Raw genomic sequence first — 20059 nt, 5'->3', positions numbered from 1 at the left:
TGGGGCTGGCCTCAGAGGGTGGATCACATTAGCTGGCCACCCGTAGGTATATTCCCAGCCTAGAAGAAAAGGGTTTTTGATCCCTCAACAGATGAGAATACATGCAGCTCTTTTTTTTTTTGGTGCTGTGACAGGATCTGTACAAAGTGTGCCCTTCCCAGGAGGAGCTGTGGGTGAGGTGGGAGGCCAGGAGGGGAGAGCAGCGCACGTTTGCAGGGTGGTTTAGATCAAACGGGGGCCAAGTGGCTGTCGGAGAGTGCCCCAGTTGTTACTAGTGCATCTTTTGGGGCGGTTTGTGGCGCTGTTGCTTAAGTTTTTTTGTATTCAAGAAAGTGAAGGGACTGTTATATAAGTGACCAAAACTGTAAATGCGCAGCTTAAAAATTAGAACAGCAGGAGGAGAGAAAGCCAGCCAGCCATCAAGTAAGGCTCCCGAAGTAGAAGGGAACCACCAGTGGCAAACCTCCAATGAAAGATGATCTCTCATGCCAATTTGGGAGAGCAGCTTGTGCAGTGAGTGAAGAATCCCCCACGGTATGCTTTCCTCACTGTATGGGTTCCTTGTTAGATATTTCCAGCACTTGCAAGATCCTTTTGCTTGTTCCAGGGTTCAGAAAGCAGCAGGTTTTCTCTGCAAGGCTGCAAAAACACTTTGTTCCCCTTGTTGTTACGTGACGTAAGGTTGGTTCTAGCTGATGCTCAACCTACGAATTCATGAGCTCCATAGTGTCCTGAGGTCCGGCTCAAGGCTTATGAACTCAAGGCTGTGGATTCCTTTAGGAGGTCAGACCATCTCGTGATTGGTCTTCCTCTTTTCCTCTTACCTTCCCTTTTCCCTAACTTTATCGAATTTCCCAGCGTGTTATATCTTCTCATGATGTGCCCAAAGTACAACAACTTCAATTTTGTCTTCTTTTTTGGCCTCTACAAAGCATTCAGGCTTGGTTTGATCTAGAACCTCTTCATTTGTCTCTCTCGTGACCTTGTTGCTCTGCCTGTTAGTTTCCTGTGACTTTGTCCTGTTTAAAAAAAACAACAAAAATCTGGCTGCCTGCAGTCTCTGGGTGTCCCTTCCCATCTGTGAGAAGCCTTGGCCCCGAGCCATATATATACGTTACCTTCTTCTTCCACAGATTACCTGCCCAAGAGGACTTCCTATCGGGTTGAAATTTATATTTGCAGAAATATTCGTCGAGATGACTCCCAGTGGTGCCCTCTTGTGTTTCCATGTTCACGTGGATGTTGGATATGAAACGCCAGGAGGAGGGTTCACGACTCTGCTGCATGTTGACCTGGTAAGCAGAGATAGATGACCGGACAGAGGGCTAGTCAGGAGGCCCAGGCACTACCACATGCTCTCAGCTACAGGTCCGCCCAAGAAGAAGACTTCTGATGCCTACGCATGTTGCCCGTTGGTAAATTCCTGACCGATTCTGTGGTGCCCCCACCTCTTCCATAGTTCATATGTAGAAGAATGTGCCCCCTTGATGGAACCGCTCAAAAGAAAAATGTCATCAAACAATTCATTGGGGCTTCTGTGGATTGAAAATCCCTTCTTCAGGCAGGTGCTAGTGACTTGTGAATAGTGGAGAAAAATTATACAGGAATGTCTCCAAAAATTTGTGGCAAAAGTTCGAAGCTGCTTACAGGCAGGCGGTGGTGGGTGGTTTAACGCTTCACTCCTGGCCCCGTACAGTTGGAAATCTCTGCTTGCTGTCCAGATAGAGGCAGCTCCTCGCTCTGCACAAGTTCTCTTCCCCAGCTCATGATCTTTTTTTTTGGAACTGAATTTTTTTTGGCTGGGGTGGAGGTAAATGCTTATGTGAAAATAAAAAGCTCTTGGTGATGTTGGTGGGGATTCTGTGTAGATCATTGTGCCAAGCCAGGCAGACATCCTCTGTACAGTCCTTGATTTTGAGTCGGTTGATAATTGGAAACTGGGACATTTTAGTGAAGCTGGGGGCTTCCATGATGATCACAGTATGCCTTTGTTTCTGCAACACATTGTGTATGCAATATCCCTAAAGCTGCAGGAGCTGTTATTTCCATTTATACCATTTCATCTGTATTGGCCTCTGCTTGGAGTTTGGTGGGTCTCTTGGAAAATCTGGCTAACGAAATGACAGCTTCAGAAATAGAAGCTGATGAAGCATCATCCACAGATGCATTCTTCCAAGCACAGACAAGATATAGAGGAAGCCTCTTGTTTACCTACTAACAAGGAGCCGCCAAAGAAGAGCAATCTGATTTGCAGCTTGTGGAGATGCCAAGTCCCACTGCAAGACGATCAAGTTTTTTCTTCTTCTTAAGCCAGCTCTGCTTCTGGTTGCAAAGCTGTCATTTGGTCTGTTTCTCTCCATGTGGATCTCTGGACGTATTAAAACTTTCTGAGGCTCTCTCTCTCTGGTGGAGGGGTATGTGGAGTACATTCATTGCAGGCCTCTTGAGTAGGTTCATCAAGCAGGGCGGAAATGGCTCTCGGTGGCCTTCTTGACGTCTTGTGTTCTCCCATTTCAGATCGCTAAATTCGCCCTTTCTCTGGCCATTGATTGCCCAAGGGGATGGCTGGTGGCCTCGTTGGCTGTTTCAGTGTAAGTAATCCAAGCACGGATGGCTGGGTTTGGCTGGTGGTACCAAGAGCTGGGTGCATGGCTGGTCAAGGTGCTGTAAGGCTCCAGAAAAGGATGGATGGCTTATGTGTCTGTTTACCTCCATCCCCTTGGCCAGTCCTGGGCTCTTCACCACCATTCTTTAGAAGGCTCTCTGGAAACAAAAGAATGAACCCCCGTTTTGCCTTACCCCATCCCTTCTTATTCAGCTTCGGAGGGGCCTCCCTCTCAAGAAAGAGGTTCAAAGCTCAGGGTGCGAAGGCACAAAAACGTTAGGGGTTGGTGTGGGCTCGAGGGTATGGGCTCAAGAGGAAACTGGTTTGACCTCCTATCTTTTGCTCCTCCGCCCCCTAGGGATATCCAGATTACAACCACGTGTAAAGGTGTAGCCTGCTCAATCGGAGTAAGTATTGGGTGGTAAGTTAATGGGCGGGTCGGGGGCCCCCCCTGGGTGCCTTACGGGCGCTGACTCCACTCAGTCCCATTTCTCCCTAGGTTCAGTGGGGCAAAACTCAAAGGTGCTTCAGAGGTTTTGCCTCCAGAAACGTGGACAGGGATCCTCAGTGGAAGAGTCTAAGGGTTTCCTCACAGCCTACCGACACCTCTGCTTTTTATATGGTTGCCGAGGCTCTCACCCATGGAGGATTTAAAAACTCCTTGAGATTCCTCACCCCCCCCCCCAGCCAAGAGTGAGGCAGAGAGCTCTCTCCCTCCCCACCCAAGGTCTCTGTTGTTGGGCTGCCCATTTCTTGCACCGATGAGAGAGGCTGTCCTTGAAGATGCCCATCAAAGCGTGGGCACAAAAAAAGACAGGTTGATGGGCGAGAAAGGCTCAAATAACCCATCCCGTGCTTCAGATCCTTAAACAAAGCAGTGGTCACCCCAGTTTTGGGCATGGCATGCATCACACAGCTTTGTACCAAAAAAGGACTATTTGGAACCAAAGGGACACGTTTGTGCACAAAACCCTCATCCTTTCCCCATGGGACACCTTTTTCAAGAGCGCCACAAGAGACCTTGTCATCTGTGATGGCGAGGAGAGGAACACTGCCGTTCTTGGTTTCCTGCCCCACACTGGATGCCTGCCTCCTTTTCTGTGCAGTGAGGAGGGTAGGATCCTGCTTCCCTGGGATGTGGGGGAAATGACTGCCCCTCTCCCTGGTTTTTCCTCGGTCGTCACCGATTCGATCTCCCACTCATCTCCTGAAAGCAGAGCCCTCACTCTTTTCCCCTGCACAGACCCTGCACAGAAAGCAGGGTTTGTCAATCCGGAGGTGACCCTCATGCGATTCCTCCTCCTTGTTCTTGACACCTGATTGGGTTTCCTTTTTGCAGGGCTCTGCGATAGACGAAGTGCTGCAGCTCACCTCCCGTTGCAAGGATATGATAAATGGTGAGTCTTACCGAGGCCAATCAGCAAGGTTGTGTCCTCCAGAGTTCCAGGGACTCCTTCCCGTACCTCATCAGATGGAACGTGTGGGCCACGTGGGGCAGGGCTCCCACATCACTGCTTGACACCCTGTGGCCCCCTGTTGCAAAGTCAGAAGGGAGGTGTGGGGCTGCCTGGGTGCTTTTGCAAGGAACTGGGGGACGGGGGGGGGAGGAGGTCTCAGTCGCCAGGTGCAAAGCACCCAACTTTCTATGCCAAGGTGCTAGCCTGCCAGGCCAGGGGATCTGCTGCTTTTCACACACACCCCTTGTGTGTGGCTTGTGTTACAATGAGAGATGGGCAGGCACTGGAAAACCGGTGGTTCGTGGTGGTTTGTGGCTCATGGCTACTCATGCACCACGAACTATTACGAACCCCTCCTCTCTCAAAATGAACCAGGTTGCATTTAGACTTTTTTGGGGGGTTCATGCAAGATTTGGGCAGGGGGAGGGGTGGGCATTTCCTTTTGCTGAAGCAACCTGGAGCGGTGTGTGTGTGTGTGTGTGTGTGTGTGTGTGTGTGTGTGTGTGTGTGTGTGTGTGTGTGTGTGTGTGTGTGTGTGTGTGTGTGTGTGTGTGTGTGTGTGTGTGTGTGTGTGTGAAGGCTCAGCGCTTTGTTTCATTTTGGCAAAACAGGATTTCTGAACGGAACCACAAACCCAGCCCATTTTTTTTCCTGGTTTCTGGTTTGGGGAGGGCCCACCTCTCGTTCCGAATCGCAAGTGCAAGGAGCGACGGTGGGACAGAGCGGGATCCGTTCCACGCGGCCCAACAGAGTTGCTCCCCTTGGTGGCCTGAGCATTCCTGCTCGTTGCCCATCCATCTGACCAGCCCTGGGGTTCCTAGCCAATTGGAAGGTCAGCCTACAAGCCAGCCATTCCCTGGGCATGCATGCCATCTGAAGATGTCAGAGAACAAGAGTCAGTTTCGGCGCTTGCCGTCTACGGGTGGCAAGCAATGCTCCCTCCCATTGAGCTGCCCTGGGAGCAGGTGTGCGTCTGCCGTAAGCAGCGCCCCCCCTTTCAACCTGCTGAGGATGCTGCTTTGAGAATCAGAAGGACCCCTTCTCCATCTGGGGCAGCCATTCTGATCATGTGGGCCAGGTTCAATCCCAGGTAGCCTTCCATCATTCCGAGGTTGGGGGGGAGGGAGGGAAGGGGCATTCTGTAGTCTCTACAATTAAATGGATAACCATCTACAGAGTCCTTTAAACGCTATGGGGCAGCACGCTCGGCTTTTTAAATTTTTTATTCTTTTGCTTTGTTCCATAGGGGCAAAATAACAGTTATAGGCGAGCCTGGCTAGAGGACGGAACTCCTTAAGTATTTCCCTGTGTGTCATTTTCTCCTCCTCTCCTCTCCTCTCCTCTCCTCTCTTTTGTTTTGTAAATAGTCACCAGGAGGTAAATATGATGGCCATGACACCAAAGTTTGCCTCGGGCAGCGCTCTAATGACACTTGATGGGTCACAGACATGCATGCTACGGTGTTTCATTTACAGAAGGCGTTTTGAGATGATGACTTTTCCTTTCCCTTTTGTTTCTTTCTCCAGCCCAGTTGCAGGCTGGAGCCGTACTGACTTTCCCCATAGGCTATTCCTGTGGGACTTGTCGCCAGACGGCCATCACTGGGGTAAGAAACGTGGACCTTTACCTGCTATAAAACTAAGTTTGGGAGAAGCAGTGGTATCGTGGAGAAACTGGCGGTACCTGTGCTCCTTGCGATAGTTCTCATAGCCATTTCCTCTGCCCATAAGGAGTCTAAAAGGGCAGGCAAACCGGATCAGTCCACATCGATGACAAATGAGGAGCAGGTCTTTTGCGAAATTAACGGCTCTTGACTGCTCCTCAAAGACCAAACCCATCCTCAAATATTATGCACATGAATCTCCTTGGAGTGTTACATCTTCAGGAGGAAGGACCCTTCTTGGGGGCTGCACAGCCATCTTCTGAGGGGACCCCCTCCCTCCCGGCTGTCCAAGCCCAAATGCCTGTCCTCTTTAGGTCCTGGATGAGGGGCATGCGTGTTGTCACTTTTCCTATCTCAGATGTCTTTCCCCAAAAATGTTCTGAATGGTTTAAAAGTGATATTTTAATACTGTTAACATTTTAATAGTCACATTTAAAAAATATGAATATTATTTAACAATAATCATTGAGTTTATATTAGGGTCATTTATATATTATTTATAATATTTGTAATTATTGATTGGTTTTTAATAATTTTGGGCTCCTGCCTGGGAAGAAAGGTAGACTACAAACCAGTCATCGGCCACTTGGGAGGCGTTGACGGAAGCGCACATTTTCCTGGGAAAACCCCACTTTCTTTCTGTTCCTGTGAGAACAGGGGGGGACAGGAAAGCCTGAGCAGAGGGTGGTGGCTGATGAGGTCCGGGTTCCTGCCAACCAGAGAGACTCAGGACATTGACCCCTGGCTTCCTGTCCTCAGTGAGTGGGAGCCATGGGATCGAAAAAACCCACAATTTCTAGTTTGCCGGAGACAGGGTCGGTGTCTGCCTCCATGGGCGTGCTTCTGCTGTTTTGGCTGCCGTGGTCTTCTGGCGAGGATGGTCTTGACGAGGGTCCACGCAAGGCAGCAGGGCTTGGCTGGGGAGCCATGCGCCATGCGGACGGTCGGCCTCCTAGTGCCCAAATACCCCGAAGTTAAGAACGGTGGGCCAGAAAAGTTAGGGGTGCTCTGCAGCATGTCATATCATCCTCCTCACCTTCTCATTCTCCTCTTTTTTTTGCATTTTAGAAATACATTGCTTGGTCTTGTACGCTGCTTTGTGGTCGTTAAGGAGAAGGAAACTCCTGCCCCGTGGATGAAGCAACGGCGCTCACCTGATTCTGCTTTTTCAGAGGGCGAGTGGGAAGCAAGCAGGCCTTCACACTATCTTTGGTGTCGGGGGTTTAGTGGTGAGCAGAGAAGCTTTACTTCCCGGGACTCCCGTTCTCCTGTTCCCCCACACTGGTTGGGGGATTCTGGGAGAGGTAGTCTAGGAAAGCAATGTTTCCAAGCCCAGATTCAGTTTCTTTCTTTTTTAAAATATATATCTTTATGGCTTACCATTCCTGTACCAATTGTTCAGGAGTAGTTTTCAGGTTATTTTTTTGTATTAGAGCATTGCACAGTTCAAAAATTATGGATGTATATGAAATATAGTTAAAATTAAAGACAAATTAAAACATTAAGATAAGTGGATAATTTTTTGACCAGAAGTGGACTACCATAGCGTTATCTCGGCCATTGGCTTGATCTTCTTTTGTCCATGTGGCGGGGCATAAATTGCATGCTCATAAGTGCTGCATGGATTGAATTTCTCCACAGTCACAGAAACTTTGTCCTGTATTTTTGGACACTTGGACGGTGAAGCAAGAGGGGAAACGGCTGGAGCGCAGGTGGAGGAAATCCCGCTGGGAGTCCGATTGAACACGACTTAGAGCCCATTATCAAGCCTATTTGGTGGCAATACGGCTGGCAAAATGGCAATGTTTCTCCAGCCAGATTGCTTCCTCAGAATGTCGTCCAGAGAGCTGTTTCGGGTGGTCCGGGACCTTCTTCAGCTGGGAAATCTGGTGGAGGTCCTGGACTGCTCATCAGCTCACTGTGACGAGTTTGCCATTCATTTTGAGGGAAGAATTGCTCAGATTCGCAGTGGGTTGGACTCCATCATTGCTGCAGAATCAGAGGATGTGTCCAGTGTGCCGTGCTTAGGTCAGGTATTAATGGATGAGTTTCAATTGTTGAGACCTGAGGATGTGGACAGGGTGCTTGGATCTGTCCGTTCTATCACCACTCCGTTCGACCCTTGCCCATCCTGGCTAATTAGAAGATCAGCCAGAGGGGTTCGCACCTGGGTCCATGAGTCTGTGAACGCCTCTTTGAGAGAGAGGGAGTGGTCCCTACCACCTTGAAAGAGGCGGTAATTCAACCACTCCTTAAAAAGCCTAACCTGGACCCAAGGCTGTTCGTTAACTATTGACCATTGGCAAACCTCCCTTATTTGGGCAAAGTGTTGGAGTGTGTTGTGGCTGGGCATCTCCAGGCACTGCTGGATGAAACGGATTTTCTGGATCCATTTCAATTGGGTTTCAGGCCGGGTTTTGGTACAGAGACTGCCTTGGTCGCCCTGTATGATGACCTTTGCCGGGAGAGAGACAGGGGGAGTGTGACTCTGTTGATACTCCTGGACCTCTCAGTGGCTTTCGATACCATTGACCATGGTGTCCTTCTGGATAGGCTGGCTGGATTGGGAGTTGGGGGCACTGTTTTACGGTGGCTCTGCTCCTTCCTGGCTGACCCTGTCCAGAGGGTGGTGCTGGGGGACATTTGCTCTGCCCCATGGTGTTAATGTCATGGGGTTCCTCAGGGCTCGATACTGTCCCCAATGCTGTTCAACATCTACATGAAACCGCTGGGAGAGGTCAACAGGAGGTTTGGGCTGAGAAGTCAGCAATATGCTGACGATACTCAGCTCTACATGTCGTTTTCCACCAATCCAGGTGAGGCAGTTTCAGTGCTGAACTCGTGTCTGGACCTGATAATGGACTGGATGAGGGTTAATAAATTGAAACTCAATCCAGACAAGACGGAAGTTCTGTTAGTGGGTGCTTCGCCAGACATGCTGGAGGGCCATTTTCCTGCCCTAAATGGGGTTGCTCTCCCCCTAAGGGACAGGGTCTGGGGGTGCTCCTGGACCCCAGTCTAACTCTGGAAGCCCAGGTGGACTCGGTGGCCAGAGGCGCCTTCCTTCAGCTGTGAAAATTGTACCAGCTACAGCCCTACCTGGACGAGCGGAGTCTCATGACAGTTACACATGCACTGGTAACATCCCGCATAGATTACTGCAATGCGCTCTATGTGGGACTGCCTTTGAAGACAGTCCGGCAACTGCAACTGGTCCAGAATCGAGCTGCGTGGCTGGTGAGTGGTGGGGCCGCTAGGGAACACATCAAGCCGATTCTGTTTAAGCTACATTTGCTACCAGTTGCTGCCCGGGCCCAATTCAAAGTGCTTGTTCTGACGTATAAAGCTTTAAACAGCTTGGGCCCTGGATACCTGAAGGACTGCCTCCTTCCATAGGAACCTACCCGGCAGTTAAAATCTAGCCAGGGGGGCATTTTAAAAGAGCCGTCCCTTAAGGAGATAAGAGGGAGGGCTTGTAGAGAAAGGGCCTTTTCAGCAGTTGCCCCCAGACTATGGAATGCCCTCCTGAGTGAGATTCGTCTGGCACTGGCTCCGATGACATTTCAGCACCAGGTCGAAACTTTCCTGTTCCAGAAGGCTTTTAATTGAAATAATATCAGCTGTGGGTCCTGATGGCAAATTTTAGAGTATCTATTTTAATTGTATTTTAATTGTTTTATCTTTTTATTGTATTTTAATTGTATTTTAATTGTTGTAAGCCGCCCAGAGACCTTTAGGTAGTGTGGCCGGCATATAAGTCAAATAAATAAATACATTTTAGTACCAGAAAAAGACATTTTATTTAAAAGGCTTTGCATTGCACATTCATCTGAAACATGGGCGTTCTAGGTTCTGATTTTCTAATACTAGCTATTTTTAATTTTAATTTGCTTTTATCTCATTTTTAACATTTATCTGAATGGACTCAACATCCTACTTTTTGTCTAGAGAGCTCAAGGCTGACTTCAGACAATGAAATGATAGGAATGTGGCAAAACCGTGGAAAGCAATTCAACAAGCTAAACCATGAGTTGGATCAGGGTCACCTTTTGGGGTTCAACATTATCTTTGCAGAGCCCAGACCCCTCCATTGATGGTTTTGCACATGACCAGCATATCACATAGCCACTGTGGTGCCCATGATTTCCCTTCTATGCACAGGAAACAATAACAAGATGCTGTCACTGTGATCCACCAACTACACATGGGGAGCCAACCAGCAGAACATGACTTGATGCCCCCCCCCCCCCGTCTCAGGCTGATGAACGATTGATACATCTTGGCTTTGAGCAGTATGGGGAAAAGGGGGAAAGGTTCTCCTTATCTACATCTTGCTTACATCATGCATAATTTTATACTATTCTGTTTTGTCACTCATTGTTTGCCTTTTATCTCAGCTGAACAGCCCTAAAATGCGTAATGGCTGAAACCCTTCTCACAAATTACACCTGATAGGAGGAGATTTCCAGTAATTAAAGAGTTCCCTCTTCTTTCCCATGGCTTGTCCAACTCTGGAGTAATCTGTTTCATCAACTGGAAGTTATGTGAATCATAGGAAGGCTTTCATTACTAAAAATTGCCACTGATGGATGATATTACCAGCAGAAGGAGATTTATGGTATGTAAAGACTTCCTCCTTTTGTCCCTTGGCTCCCAGGGTTTCCGCACAATGAAACAGATTATTTGGGAGTCAGACAAGCTATAAGAGAAAACTTCTTTAATTTCCAAAAATCTCTTCCTATAGGTGATGTCATCATCCTTCCTCGGGCACACATTGTGCTAGAGGATTGCAGCCAATCTGTACAATGCACACATTGGCACAATGCCAAAATAACCAATGCACACATTAAGATTCAGTATTTATTAGGGATGTGTAATGGCTTTGGACAGATTTGTGAAGAATTGAAACTAGACCAACTCAGAGGTATCTGTGCATTTCTGAGGTAATGATAAGGTGGATCAAGCAGCTGCTGGTTGCCCATGGGAAGGAAGTCTTTCATGTGTCTGGTGTCATGATATTTTGTCCTCCCTGCTCATTTCTTTCTTCCCAACACGCTGAAACACATTGACAGGGCTACCTTTTCAGAAACTGCTATAGAACAGGGCCCCTTATCTGCAGGACCAGTATCCACTGTCCGAAAAGACCAAATAAAAATCCTAGGTGTATTTACCAGAAATGGCCAATAGAGCCAGAGACCATGCAATGTGTAGCATCCAATACTTCCACGTTTCGTGGCATCCATGGGGGGGGGAGGGGGCTTAGAACTTATTCCCTGTGGGTACTGTGGTCCTACTCTATTATAGGGCAAGAACCTTCTGCATAATGGGGCCCCCAGTGCTAAAGGGTCTGCAGAGTGAACTGGAGAAGTTGGTGTCCCATTCTGATTCAGGTGGAGCATTTTCATCCATGGCCAGCTTGCTCCAAATGTCTTCCTGTACCTAATAAATCTGAAGCCACTTTCTTAAGCTACTGCCCCATCCTCACACGTAGGAGGTGTGTTACTTGTTTAACTGGCCCTGTAACAAAACATGCAGATATCAGTCGCTCATATTTTGGACTTTTGTGTATAAAACTTTGCAAGGTTAGAAAACGTCTTCCCAGCCCCGTCTTCTTTCCCCTGGACTGTGCACTTAATACTTCCAATCGCTGAGTGGCTCAGCCTTTCCACCTGATCTCTCAGCCCCGTGGTTTCTGATGCAATGCCGGTGACATCTTGAGCTCGCTGTCAGGAGCAATCAGTTCTCGGGGACCCAATCCAGCAATGAAGAGGGAGGGAAGCTCACAGGCTCTGGTAGTTCCATCAGGAGCTGTCTTTCTTTGCAAACTGATTTGCTGGCCTTCATCTTCAAGTAATAGGCTTCGGTTCACGTGGAACCTTAATACGCACCTGCGTTCTCACCTGCTCTTCCGTCTCACTTGTGGTTTGACGAGCCACAAAGACAGTCACCAGAATGTTTTCTTTGCTCCCACAGGAAGGTGAAAACCAGGATCAGAACCCCACTGAGCTAACTTACCTTGTGGCAGCTAGTTGAGGAGGTGCAGGGGTACTCTTTCCAGAGTGTTGAATTTTGGCTAAAAACCTATGCAGCAGATAGTTCTGGGACCTACTTTAAGTGTCTCCAGAGTAGACCACCCCATTTTGGTTGTCTCATCAACTGGCACTTACAGTTTCTATAACTCTTTCTGAGAGTTTATAAAGCCATGTGTCTCGTGTATGGCAGAACTGTGTATTTGTAATTAAACATGAGCATTAAAAACACAAATAAGCCTCTGGCATCTTTTTCCCCCAAAAGAAATCAAACCTGCATTTCTCCAGGACAAATGTAACAGTATTTTCTAAGGCTACAAATCTGGTTTCTCTTAAGTGCTGATGAGGACATTTTTTTTTTTTGGAAATTTAAGCTGTACTCCTGAAATGGGTTCAGACAAGTGTTTTGGCATCTTATTTCTGATCCCCTTCAGCTAATTCTCTTTGGGGGGGGGTCTGCCTGCTTCCCCTTCAGCTTTCTAAAAAGCTATTGCCATTTTGCCTACAGTATTTGGAGAGCTGGAAAACTCAGAGTGGGAAACAGAGATGTTGAGAACCGGCCGATCAGGTTTTTCAAAGTGATGGAAGGAAAGCAAACCAAAATCCACCTCAGCAAGGGAAGCTACTGGACGTAAATCAACCCATCAGACAGTCAGCCTAAATAGACAAGATACAGAAGATATTTGTCATAAAAGTAGGAAAGGGGGTTGTGAGGAAGAGAGGTTGATGCTTTAAGGCAGGGTCGGCTGCTTCTGGGATTTTCCCAGCCACGTTAGCAGCCATCCAGACACCCTTCACCACCACTGAGCTAAAATTTAGTGGCCTCCGTGGCAGCCACGTGTAGTTCAAAAAAGGAGCATCCTGCCTCACAAGATGGCATGACCGAGTGTCTCCTTTTCATTCAGAAGGAAGGAAAGGCTGTCACTTTTCTATGATTCTATAATTCTATGATCAGTTGCATGTGTATGCATGAACCTCTAGGACAGGGGTTCCCAACTTTGGGCCATCCAGGTGTTCTTGGACTGCAACTCGCAGAAACCACGGCCAGCACAGCAAGCAGCACGCTTTTTGGTGAAGGCTTCGTGGAACTGCAGTCCTCAAACACCTGGCTTGCCTAAGGTTGGGAACCCCTGCTCTAGAGGAAGACAGGTGCCCGAACCTGGCCCACCAGACATGTCACCTTATCAAACCAGAGAATGTGATTCCGGAAGGTCAATGTCTTCCTAAAGAGATTTTGTTGAGTTCTGTGGAACGTCCATACATTTTCATAGGGTGTGAGGCAAATGGTTGGACAATTTTCATAAAATATGTTCAGCTTTTCCACTTTGGGGGCAGGGGGTTCCGGTGCAAAAGGACAGATAAAGAAGTACAGTCGATTGGAGACCGCTGGTGGGATATAATACGGTAATGTCTTACATCTCAGTCTATAGGAAGGGTGGACATAAGTGTTGCAGAGTTTTCAACTTCTGGGAAAATCTTCTAGTTGTACATCAGAAATGCAGTAGAATTAGCAGAGCAGAATTAGCTTCGAGTTCCCCAAGATTAGTCCCCGCTCCCTTTCCTCTCATTAACTTGACTCAGTCTCAATAACTCACTCTGAGACATTAGTAGTAGAAAGACTAAAAAGGTTTCATTCATTTACAATCGAACGGATAAAACAGGAAACTGACAAAAACATGGCTGACTTTCAGCCACAGGCCTCAACAGAACAACTGGCTTCCAACTTCAACAGGCAAAAGAAGCAGAGAAGAGAGGCGGGGCTCTCTTTGAAATCAGAGGCAGGGAAGGAATGATTGGTTAGTGCTGGATAGATGGGCAGTCACCCCAGCGCGGAAAAGTCCCTCCCAGCCGCACCTCCTAGAGGCAGCCTGCCAGGTTGTAAAAAGCTGCAACAAAAGGTATACTAGAGGCGGTGTTAGCCTGCATGCTAAAAAGGATATAATTGCAATGATCTAGTAGATGCCTTGATCAAAAGAGATCTTCCATGGAATCACTGTGGATGACAGCACCAGGCACTGTGTGTGTGTTTAGTCGTTTAGTCGTGTCCAACTCTTCGTGACCCCATGGACCGGAGCACGCCAGGCCCTCCTGTCTTCTACTGCCTCCCGGAGTTGTGTCAGGTTCATGTTGGTTGCTTCGCAGACACTGTCCAGCCATCTCATCCTCGGTCGTCCCCTTCTCCTCTTGCCATTACACCTTCCTAACATCAAGGTTTTTTCCAAGGCACTACAAATACATTATTTATTTATTTATTTATTTATTTATTTATTTATTTATTTATTTATTTATTTATTTATTTATTTATTTATTTATTTATTTATTTATTTACTGTCCTGCCCATCTAGACCGAAGTCTACTCTGGGCGGCTAACAATAAAAAATGGAATAAAAACAATATAATAAAATAAAAAACAACAATAGCAATATAGTTCAAGATGGGAAAAAAAAATTCAACTGATGACAGGAGGGAAAGCCTGCCGAAAGAGCCAGGTCTTAAGTCTGCTCTTAAAAACACCCAGCGAGGGAGCCAGGCATATCTCTGGGGGCAGATTGTTCCAGAGGCGAGGGGCCACTGCCGAGAAGGCCCGGTTTCTTGTTCCTTCTCTCCAGGCCTCCCTCGGCGTTAGGCCCCTTGGCCACCCTTCCTGAATAGAATGAGTGGCTTGGGTAAATCCAGGTGGGAGGAGGCATTCCTCTAGATATCGAGGTCCTAAACCGTTTAGGGATTCATATGTCATCTTTAACACCTTGAAATCAATGCGGAAATGAACGGGCAGCCAATGCAAGGCAGCCAGAGTGGGGGAAATATGCTGATATTTTCTCGTCCCACTGAGAAGTCTGGCTGCTGCATTCTGCACCATTTGAAGCTTCTGCATCCATCTCAAAGGTAGCCCCACATAGAGCGCATTACAGTAGTCTAATATCGAGATTACAAGCGCATGGACCAGAGTGGTGAGGGCCCCGCCATCAAAATAGAGATGCAGCTGAGCAATCCGCCACAGATGGAAATAATCGGAGCGGACCACTGACGCCACCAGGGTTTCCATGGTGAGTGCCAAATCCAGATGGACCCCAAAGCTGCAAACCTCAATCTTCGCGGTGAGAGTCACCCCCCACAAATGAGAGGGAGTTTCCCAAACCACCGATGGTGGGGCCACCCACCCTCAGGACCTCCGTCTTGCCTGGGTTCAACCTCAGCCCATTTTCCTGCATCTATTGTAGTACAGCCTCCTGGCAGCACTCAAGGGATGGAACGGCATCCACTGTAGTTGGAAAAAAGGAGATGTAGAGCTGCGTGTCATCAGCGTACTGATGGCACGAAGCCCCACACCCCCTGATGACCCCACCCAGCGGCCTCATGTAGACATTAAACAGCATTGGGGAGATAATCGAGCCTTGCGGAACCCCACAATTGAGACTCCATGGGGCTGAAACACACTCCCTGAGGACAGTCCTCCAAGGAGGATTGGAGCCAGGCAAGCACCAGGCCACTGATTCCCAGCTTGGAGAGCCTCCCCAGGAGGATACTGTGGTTGACGTCATGAAGAGTCAACCACGACTTAATGACTAAACAACAACAACAGACATAGGCTGTTCCTCCCCAGTCAAAATATTTAGGGAGATCTTGAGATGGAGAATAAGGTCAAGGTGTCATCCAAAGGAGGAAGTGATTCTCCAGCTTCAAGTTAATCTGGAATCCCACAAAACAACCCGTTGGTCAAGAATGAGTCCAAGTCTTGACAGTTATCTTGTTGGACTCCTAAAACAAGTCCGTCTTCCTACTTCATAAATCCCAAGAAAGGTCACAGACTTGCACAATGTTTATCTCATTCTTTGCTGGGTTTAGGTCTACAAAAATGGTCCGCTCCAAGCTGGCATCCCAGAGGAAGAGACGACAGAGATCATCATCCGTCGTGAAGGACCACCATTGCACCGATTAAGGAAGTAACTAGAGGTAATTCATCTGGGACTATTCTGTCTTTGGTTGTTGTTGTTGCTTAGTCGTTTAGTCGTGTCTGGGTCTTCGTGACCCCATGGACCAGAGCACGCCAGTCCCTCCTGTCTTCCACTGCCCCCCGGAGTTGGGTCAAATTCATGTTGGTCGCTTCGATGACCCTGTCCAACCATCTCGTCCCCTATCGTCCCCTTCTCTTCTTGCCTTCACACTTCCCCAACATCAGGGTCTTTTCCAGGGAGTCTTCTCATCAGATGGCCAAAGTATTGGAGCCTTAGCTTCAGGATCAGTCCTTCCAGGGAGCACTCAGGGTTGATTTCCCTCAGAATGGATAGGTAAACTCTAGTAAACTTGTCCTTCGGAACAAAAGTGGTAGAATGTGTTCAATAGAGTGAGGACTAATTTAAATGGGAACAAACTATGATAATCCATAAACAACATTTGAGAGTTAATTTGTTTAAAAGACCCTTTATTATGACCAAACTTGTTTCACAAATTTGCAAGAATAATTTTTATCCTTAAATAGATTTTTCCTGGAGGTCAAGGAAAATAAATATTAATATTCATAAGAAAGAAGATCGTGGATGAAACATGATAGTAGTCTCTCTTTTTGCGCAGTTTTTTTCCAATGGAAAGAGGAAAGCATTTGGTTGGAACAGAATGTGGTGCAAAATTACATAATGTTTGTAGCATCTGAAAGAATATATACCAACGGGTTTTATTTGGAATAAGCCGTTCTGAGTGCAGTCCACTTTTTCCAATTCAGCATAATAAAGGCAGACCTGCACCGATGAGTGAGAGAAAAACCTTTTCACCTTCCTTACTGCCACCATTATTGTATTATGAGAATAGTTTGGATAAGCTTCTGTACTTCCATTTTCTTCCTCTCTGTCCTTCTCCCCAGTCTCTCTAAATTTCATCTCCCACCAGCTGTATTGAGCCATGGGCCAGACTCTTCACTCACATTTAATCTAAAACCAGTGCCAGTAAATATTTTGGCCTATGAATTGAATATGGCGGCAATTTTGCCATGTTAATTGCTCTCCCCACATACTCCTGGGCATTTCTGCACTTAATTTTTTTAAAAAAATCACATTAAAAAAACTTTATTGCCAAATGGTGCACAGAAGGTGAAGTTTAAATGAAAAAAAAAAAGGCACAATAATAATATTGGGGGTGGGGGTGGTCGTGCAGCCTTCTATGGTTCAGGGACAGCCCCAGGCGTCTGGAAGCCACATTCCCTTGGAATAAACTGTGCACAGATGTAGACCAACCACACCACCAGGCAATTTGTGATGCCAGCTACGTCAATGGCACCCAAAGGCAATCATAGCCAAGAGTGCCTGCTTAAGAAACAGGAGGTTTCAGCGTTTGTCCTCCTGGCTGGTTGCTTAAAGTTTCCTGTTTAAATGGTGTCTTCTCAGCACGAAGCCCGGACGTGTCATCCTGTTCTCTCCAAAGAGGCAGGAATGAGCAGAGAGGTGAATGGTTGCCAGCCTTATGGCTTGTGGTGCAGAGGGTTTTCTCTTTAGGTACGTGTGCTGTGGATAGGTTGAGCTCAAAACAGTTCCCCCCCCTCCTTGCAGGTGTGGGAACGGGAAAATGTGGAAGATTCTGGGTCTGGTTGCCTTGTGTGGCCTGTGGAGCCCCTCAGAAGGAAAAGTGGCCGGGGTCCGGTACGTGTGCAGCGAATCCGAGTTAAACGAAGGTAAGGAGATCCATTAGACCCACTGATGCTCGTGTCCCCCACCCTCCAACCGGGCCACCCTATGGATCTCTCCATTGATGGCTACCAATTGCTTAGCTCTCTCGCTGCAAATATTGATAATGGGTATAGGAAGAGAGGCTGGAAAGGATGCGAGGGCAGGTCAGGTGCCACCTGACGACTGAATGATGTTCTCAAGACTGTTTTGGGGCCCTCCTGGAGGCCCCTCAAGATTCTCCTTGTTCGGGGGAAAAAGACGTGGGCTTTCTGCTCCCCCAGGAGAAGGTTGCGGGTTTTTTTGCATGGGATAGTAATCACAGGCCTTTAACTCCTCCAAAGTCTCACCCTCCCCCCAAACAAAATTGGATGATCGCTAGTGCACCAGGGTTGGTGCAGTCCAGGGGGAGGTTCTCTTGCCCCCATGGGCAAAATCTGGCTGCCCATGGACCGTTGCTTTCCCCTGCTCAGGAGGGGCTTAGGGTCAAGTTCTGTAAAAGGAGTGGGGTCAGAAGGCTCAAGGGATGTTGGCGCATGAGGAGTTTTGACAAAAACAAGCTGGACAGCGATGCAGGACATTGGCAATGGAAAAAGTGGTGGAATCCGTGGCTTCCCTGGAGACGTGGCCGATCATTGAGTGGCTGCTTGAACTCCCCGTCTGTCACTTCCACTCGGCCTAAAAGCACCCATTTGTGTTTTCAGGGGTGTCGTCTATACTCCTGCAGGAAGATGTTCTTCCGAATCATCTGAAGAGCATGGTGTTTCCCAACATCCAGGCTGGAGGACTGGGTGGTTTCATCTATACATTCTTTGGGTAAGTCGGATGGCTCTCCTCTCTCGGCTGTCCTTCGGCAAGCAAGAAAAAGACCTCGCTCTCCAGACAAGCTTCCCCCTCCAGGACTGGCGTCTTGAGCCAGATATTTAAAGGAATGGATGGTTCCTTTATTGCTTTGGTTTTATCATTTCTCAACGGGGCGTTTGTTCGATCCTCCTTAGCGCTCGTCTGCTTACTGATGTTAGCTTTGAATATTGTCTTTTAACGATGCAAGCTGCCTTGCGTCCTTCTTAAGGAGAAAGGCGGGGTAAAAATATTTTAAATCAATAAAAATAAACAAATAATTAGGGAGCAAGAGGGATTTATGGAGATTTTTTTTTCACCCGTGACTTGCAAGGTCACTCCTGTCTATGAAGCATGATGCCACAAGCAAGGGAACAACCAAGATTTGATGCTGTCCTGGAAATCAGTTTTTAACATTTCATGCACCCCTTTTGTGCAGCAGTCCAGTCCCCCCACCCCCTCTGGCTACAAATGTCCATGGCTGTGGGTTCCCTTCTGCCCCTGATGAACATAAGAACATAAGAAGAGCCCTGGGCAGGATCAGACCAAGAGCCCATCTAGTCTAGCTTCCTGGATCTCACAAGTGGCCCCACCAGATGCCTCTGGGAACTCCTGAGACCACGGGATCCCTGTCTCCTGATCCCCCTCTTCCCCTGCATCTGGTCTTTGGACGTCCCTTCCTTCGAAGCCTGGAGATAAAACTTTGTCACCTGCGATGGGACTTTTCCTCCAGGAATCTGTCCGATCCCCTTTTCAAGCCCTCTAGGCCAGATGCCACCCCCACATCCTGTGGCAAGGAGTTCCACAGACCAACCACATGCTGGGTCAAGAAATATTTCCTTTGGTCTGTTCTCACTCTCCCAACACTCAGCTGGTTCTGGTCTTGTGTGAGAGGGAAAAGAGCTTCCCTCTCTCCACTTGATCCACCTCCTGGGGCACACTCTTTTTCATCTCTCTCCCTTGTGGAAATTGCCCCTTGACCCTCGCTCTCTGTTCCTTGGTTCTCAGCCCATCAGAGGACCTGCCCTCTTATCCCCTGATGGTGGAGTTTTCTTGGCAGCCTTTGAGGAGGGACCACGTCAAACGCCTTCTGAAAATCCAGATAGACCAGATCCATGGGTTTGCCCGCATCCGCATGCCTGTGGACCTTTCCAAAGAATTATAAAAGGCTTGTGACTTGCCCTGACAGAAGCCATAGTTCCGTTTCTCATTACCTTCTTTTTTTATCCTCCCCTTTCAGGCTAAACATTGTGAACGTTGAGATTCTTAGTCACGACGGCACACTTCTACCTGAAATCAATGGCGGCGACATAACTTACTCAGTGCGTCTGCACATCAATGGAAATTTGTGAGTACCGTAGCGTGAGAATTCCTGCAGCTCTCTTGCCCCACTTTGGGAGCGGCTGGGAAGATTTTTTTCAGCAAAACACCATATTTATTTTTCAAAAAAGTTGGTCAATCTCAGTCGAACAGATTGGCTCAAAAAACTGGAGAAGGAACTCTGTCCATGCTCTGTCCTACTCCAGTCCTCCGAAGATGCCGGCCGCAGAGACTGGTGAAACGTTAGGAAGAACAACCTTCAGAACACGGCCAAAGGGCCTGAAAAACCCACAACAACCATCGCGAATACATTAAATACAATATATATTTATTTGTTTCCTTTTTTATACCACCCATCTGGCCAAGGGCTGATCTGGGCGGTGTCTAAGAAAGACACAAAGAAGCATAGTTAAAATGCCATCTCAACAGAATAGAAAATAAAAATAATAAAATGCAAATGAACGATTTGTATTCTCGAAGGCTTTCATGGC

General features: G+C 47.7%; 2 protein-coding genes across 2 annotated transcripts in view; one reads left to right on the top strand and one right to left on the bottom strand.

Moving 5' to 3' along the window:
• The window catches only part of LOC144588812 (uncharacterized), an 856730-nt gene that overhangs the window by 770971 nt on the left and 65700 nt on the right, over positions 1 to 20059 (bottom strand). The gene's annotated exons all lie outside the window — the stretch shown is intronic.
• On the top strand, positions 4 to 4124 carry LOC144588627 (uncharacterized). The gene is made up of 4 exons (XM_078391740.1): positions 4 to 1295; positions 2518 to 2591; positions 2964 to 3012; positions 3945 to 4124. Exons 1-4 carry the CDS (start codon positions 1197 to 1199, stop codon positions 4122 to 4124), a joined length of 402 nt encoding a protein of 133 aa, XP_078247866.1. The 5' UTR covers positions 4 to 1196.

Source organism: Pogona vitticeps, chromosome 4, assembly GCF_051106095.1.
Source record: "Pogona vitticeps strain Pit_001003342236 chromosome 4, PviZW2.1, whole genome shotgun sequence".
Classification (NCBI taxonomy): Eukaryota; Metazoa; Chordata; class Lepidosauria; order Squamata; family Agamidae; genus Pogona; species Pogona vitticeps.
The sequence above is the reverse complement of the archived record's forward strand: the minus strand, read 5'-3'. Positions and strand labels throughout refer to the sequence as shown.

Excerpts from the sequence above, each read along its gene's own strand:
- LOC144588627 (XM_078391740.1), top strand. The coding sequence starts at position 1,197 with ATGACTCCCAGTGGTGCCCTCTTGTGTTTCCATGTTCACGTGGATGTT. Across the intron at positions 1,296-2,517 it reads CTCTGCTGCATGTTGACCTG|ATCGCTAAATTCGCCCTTTC; the intron begins GTAAGCAGAGAT and ends CTCCCATTTCAG. Across the intron at positions 2,592-2,963 it reads GCCTCGTTGGCTGTTTCAGT|GGATATCCAGATTACAACCA; the intron begins GTAAGTAATCCA and ends TCCGCCCCCTAG.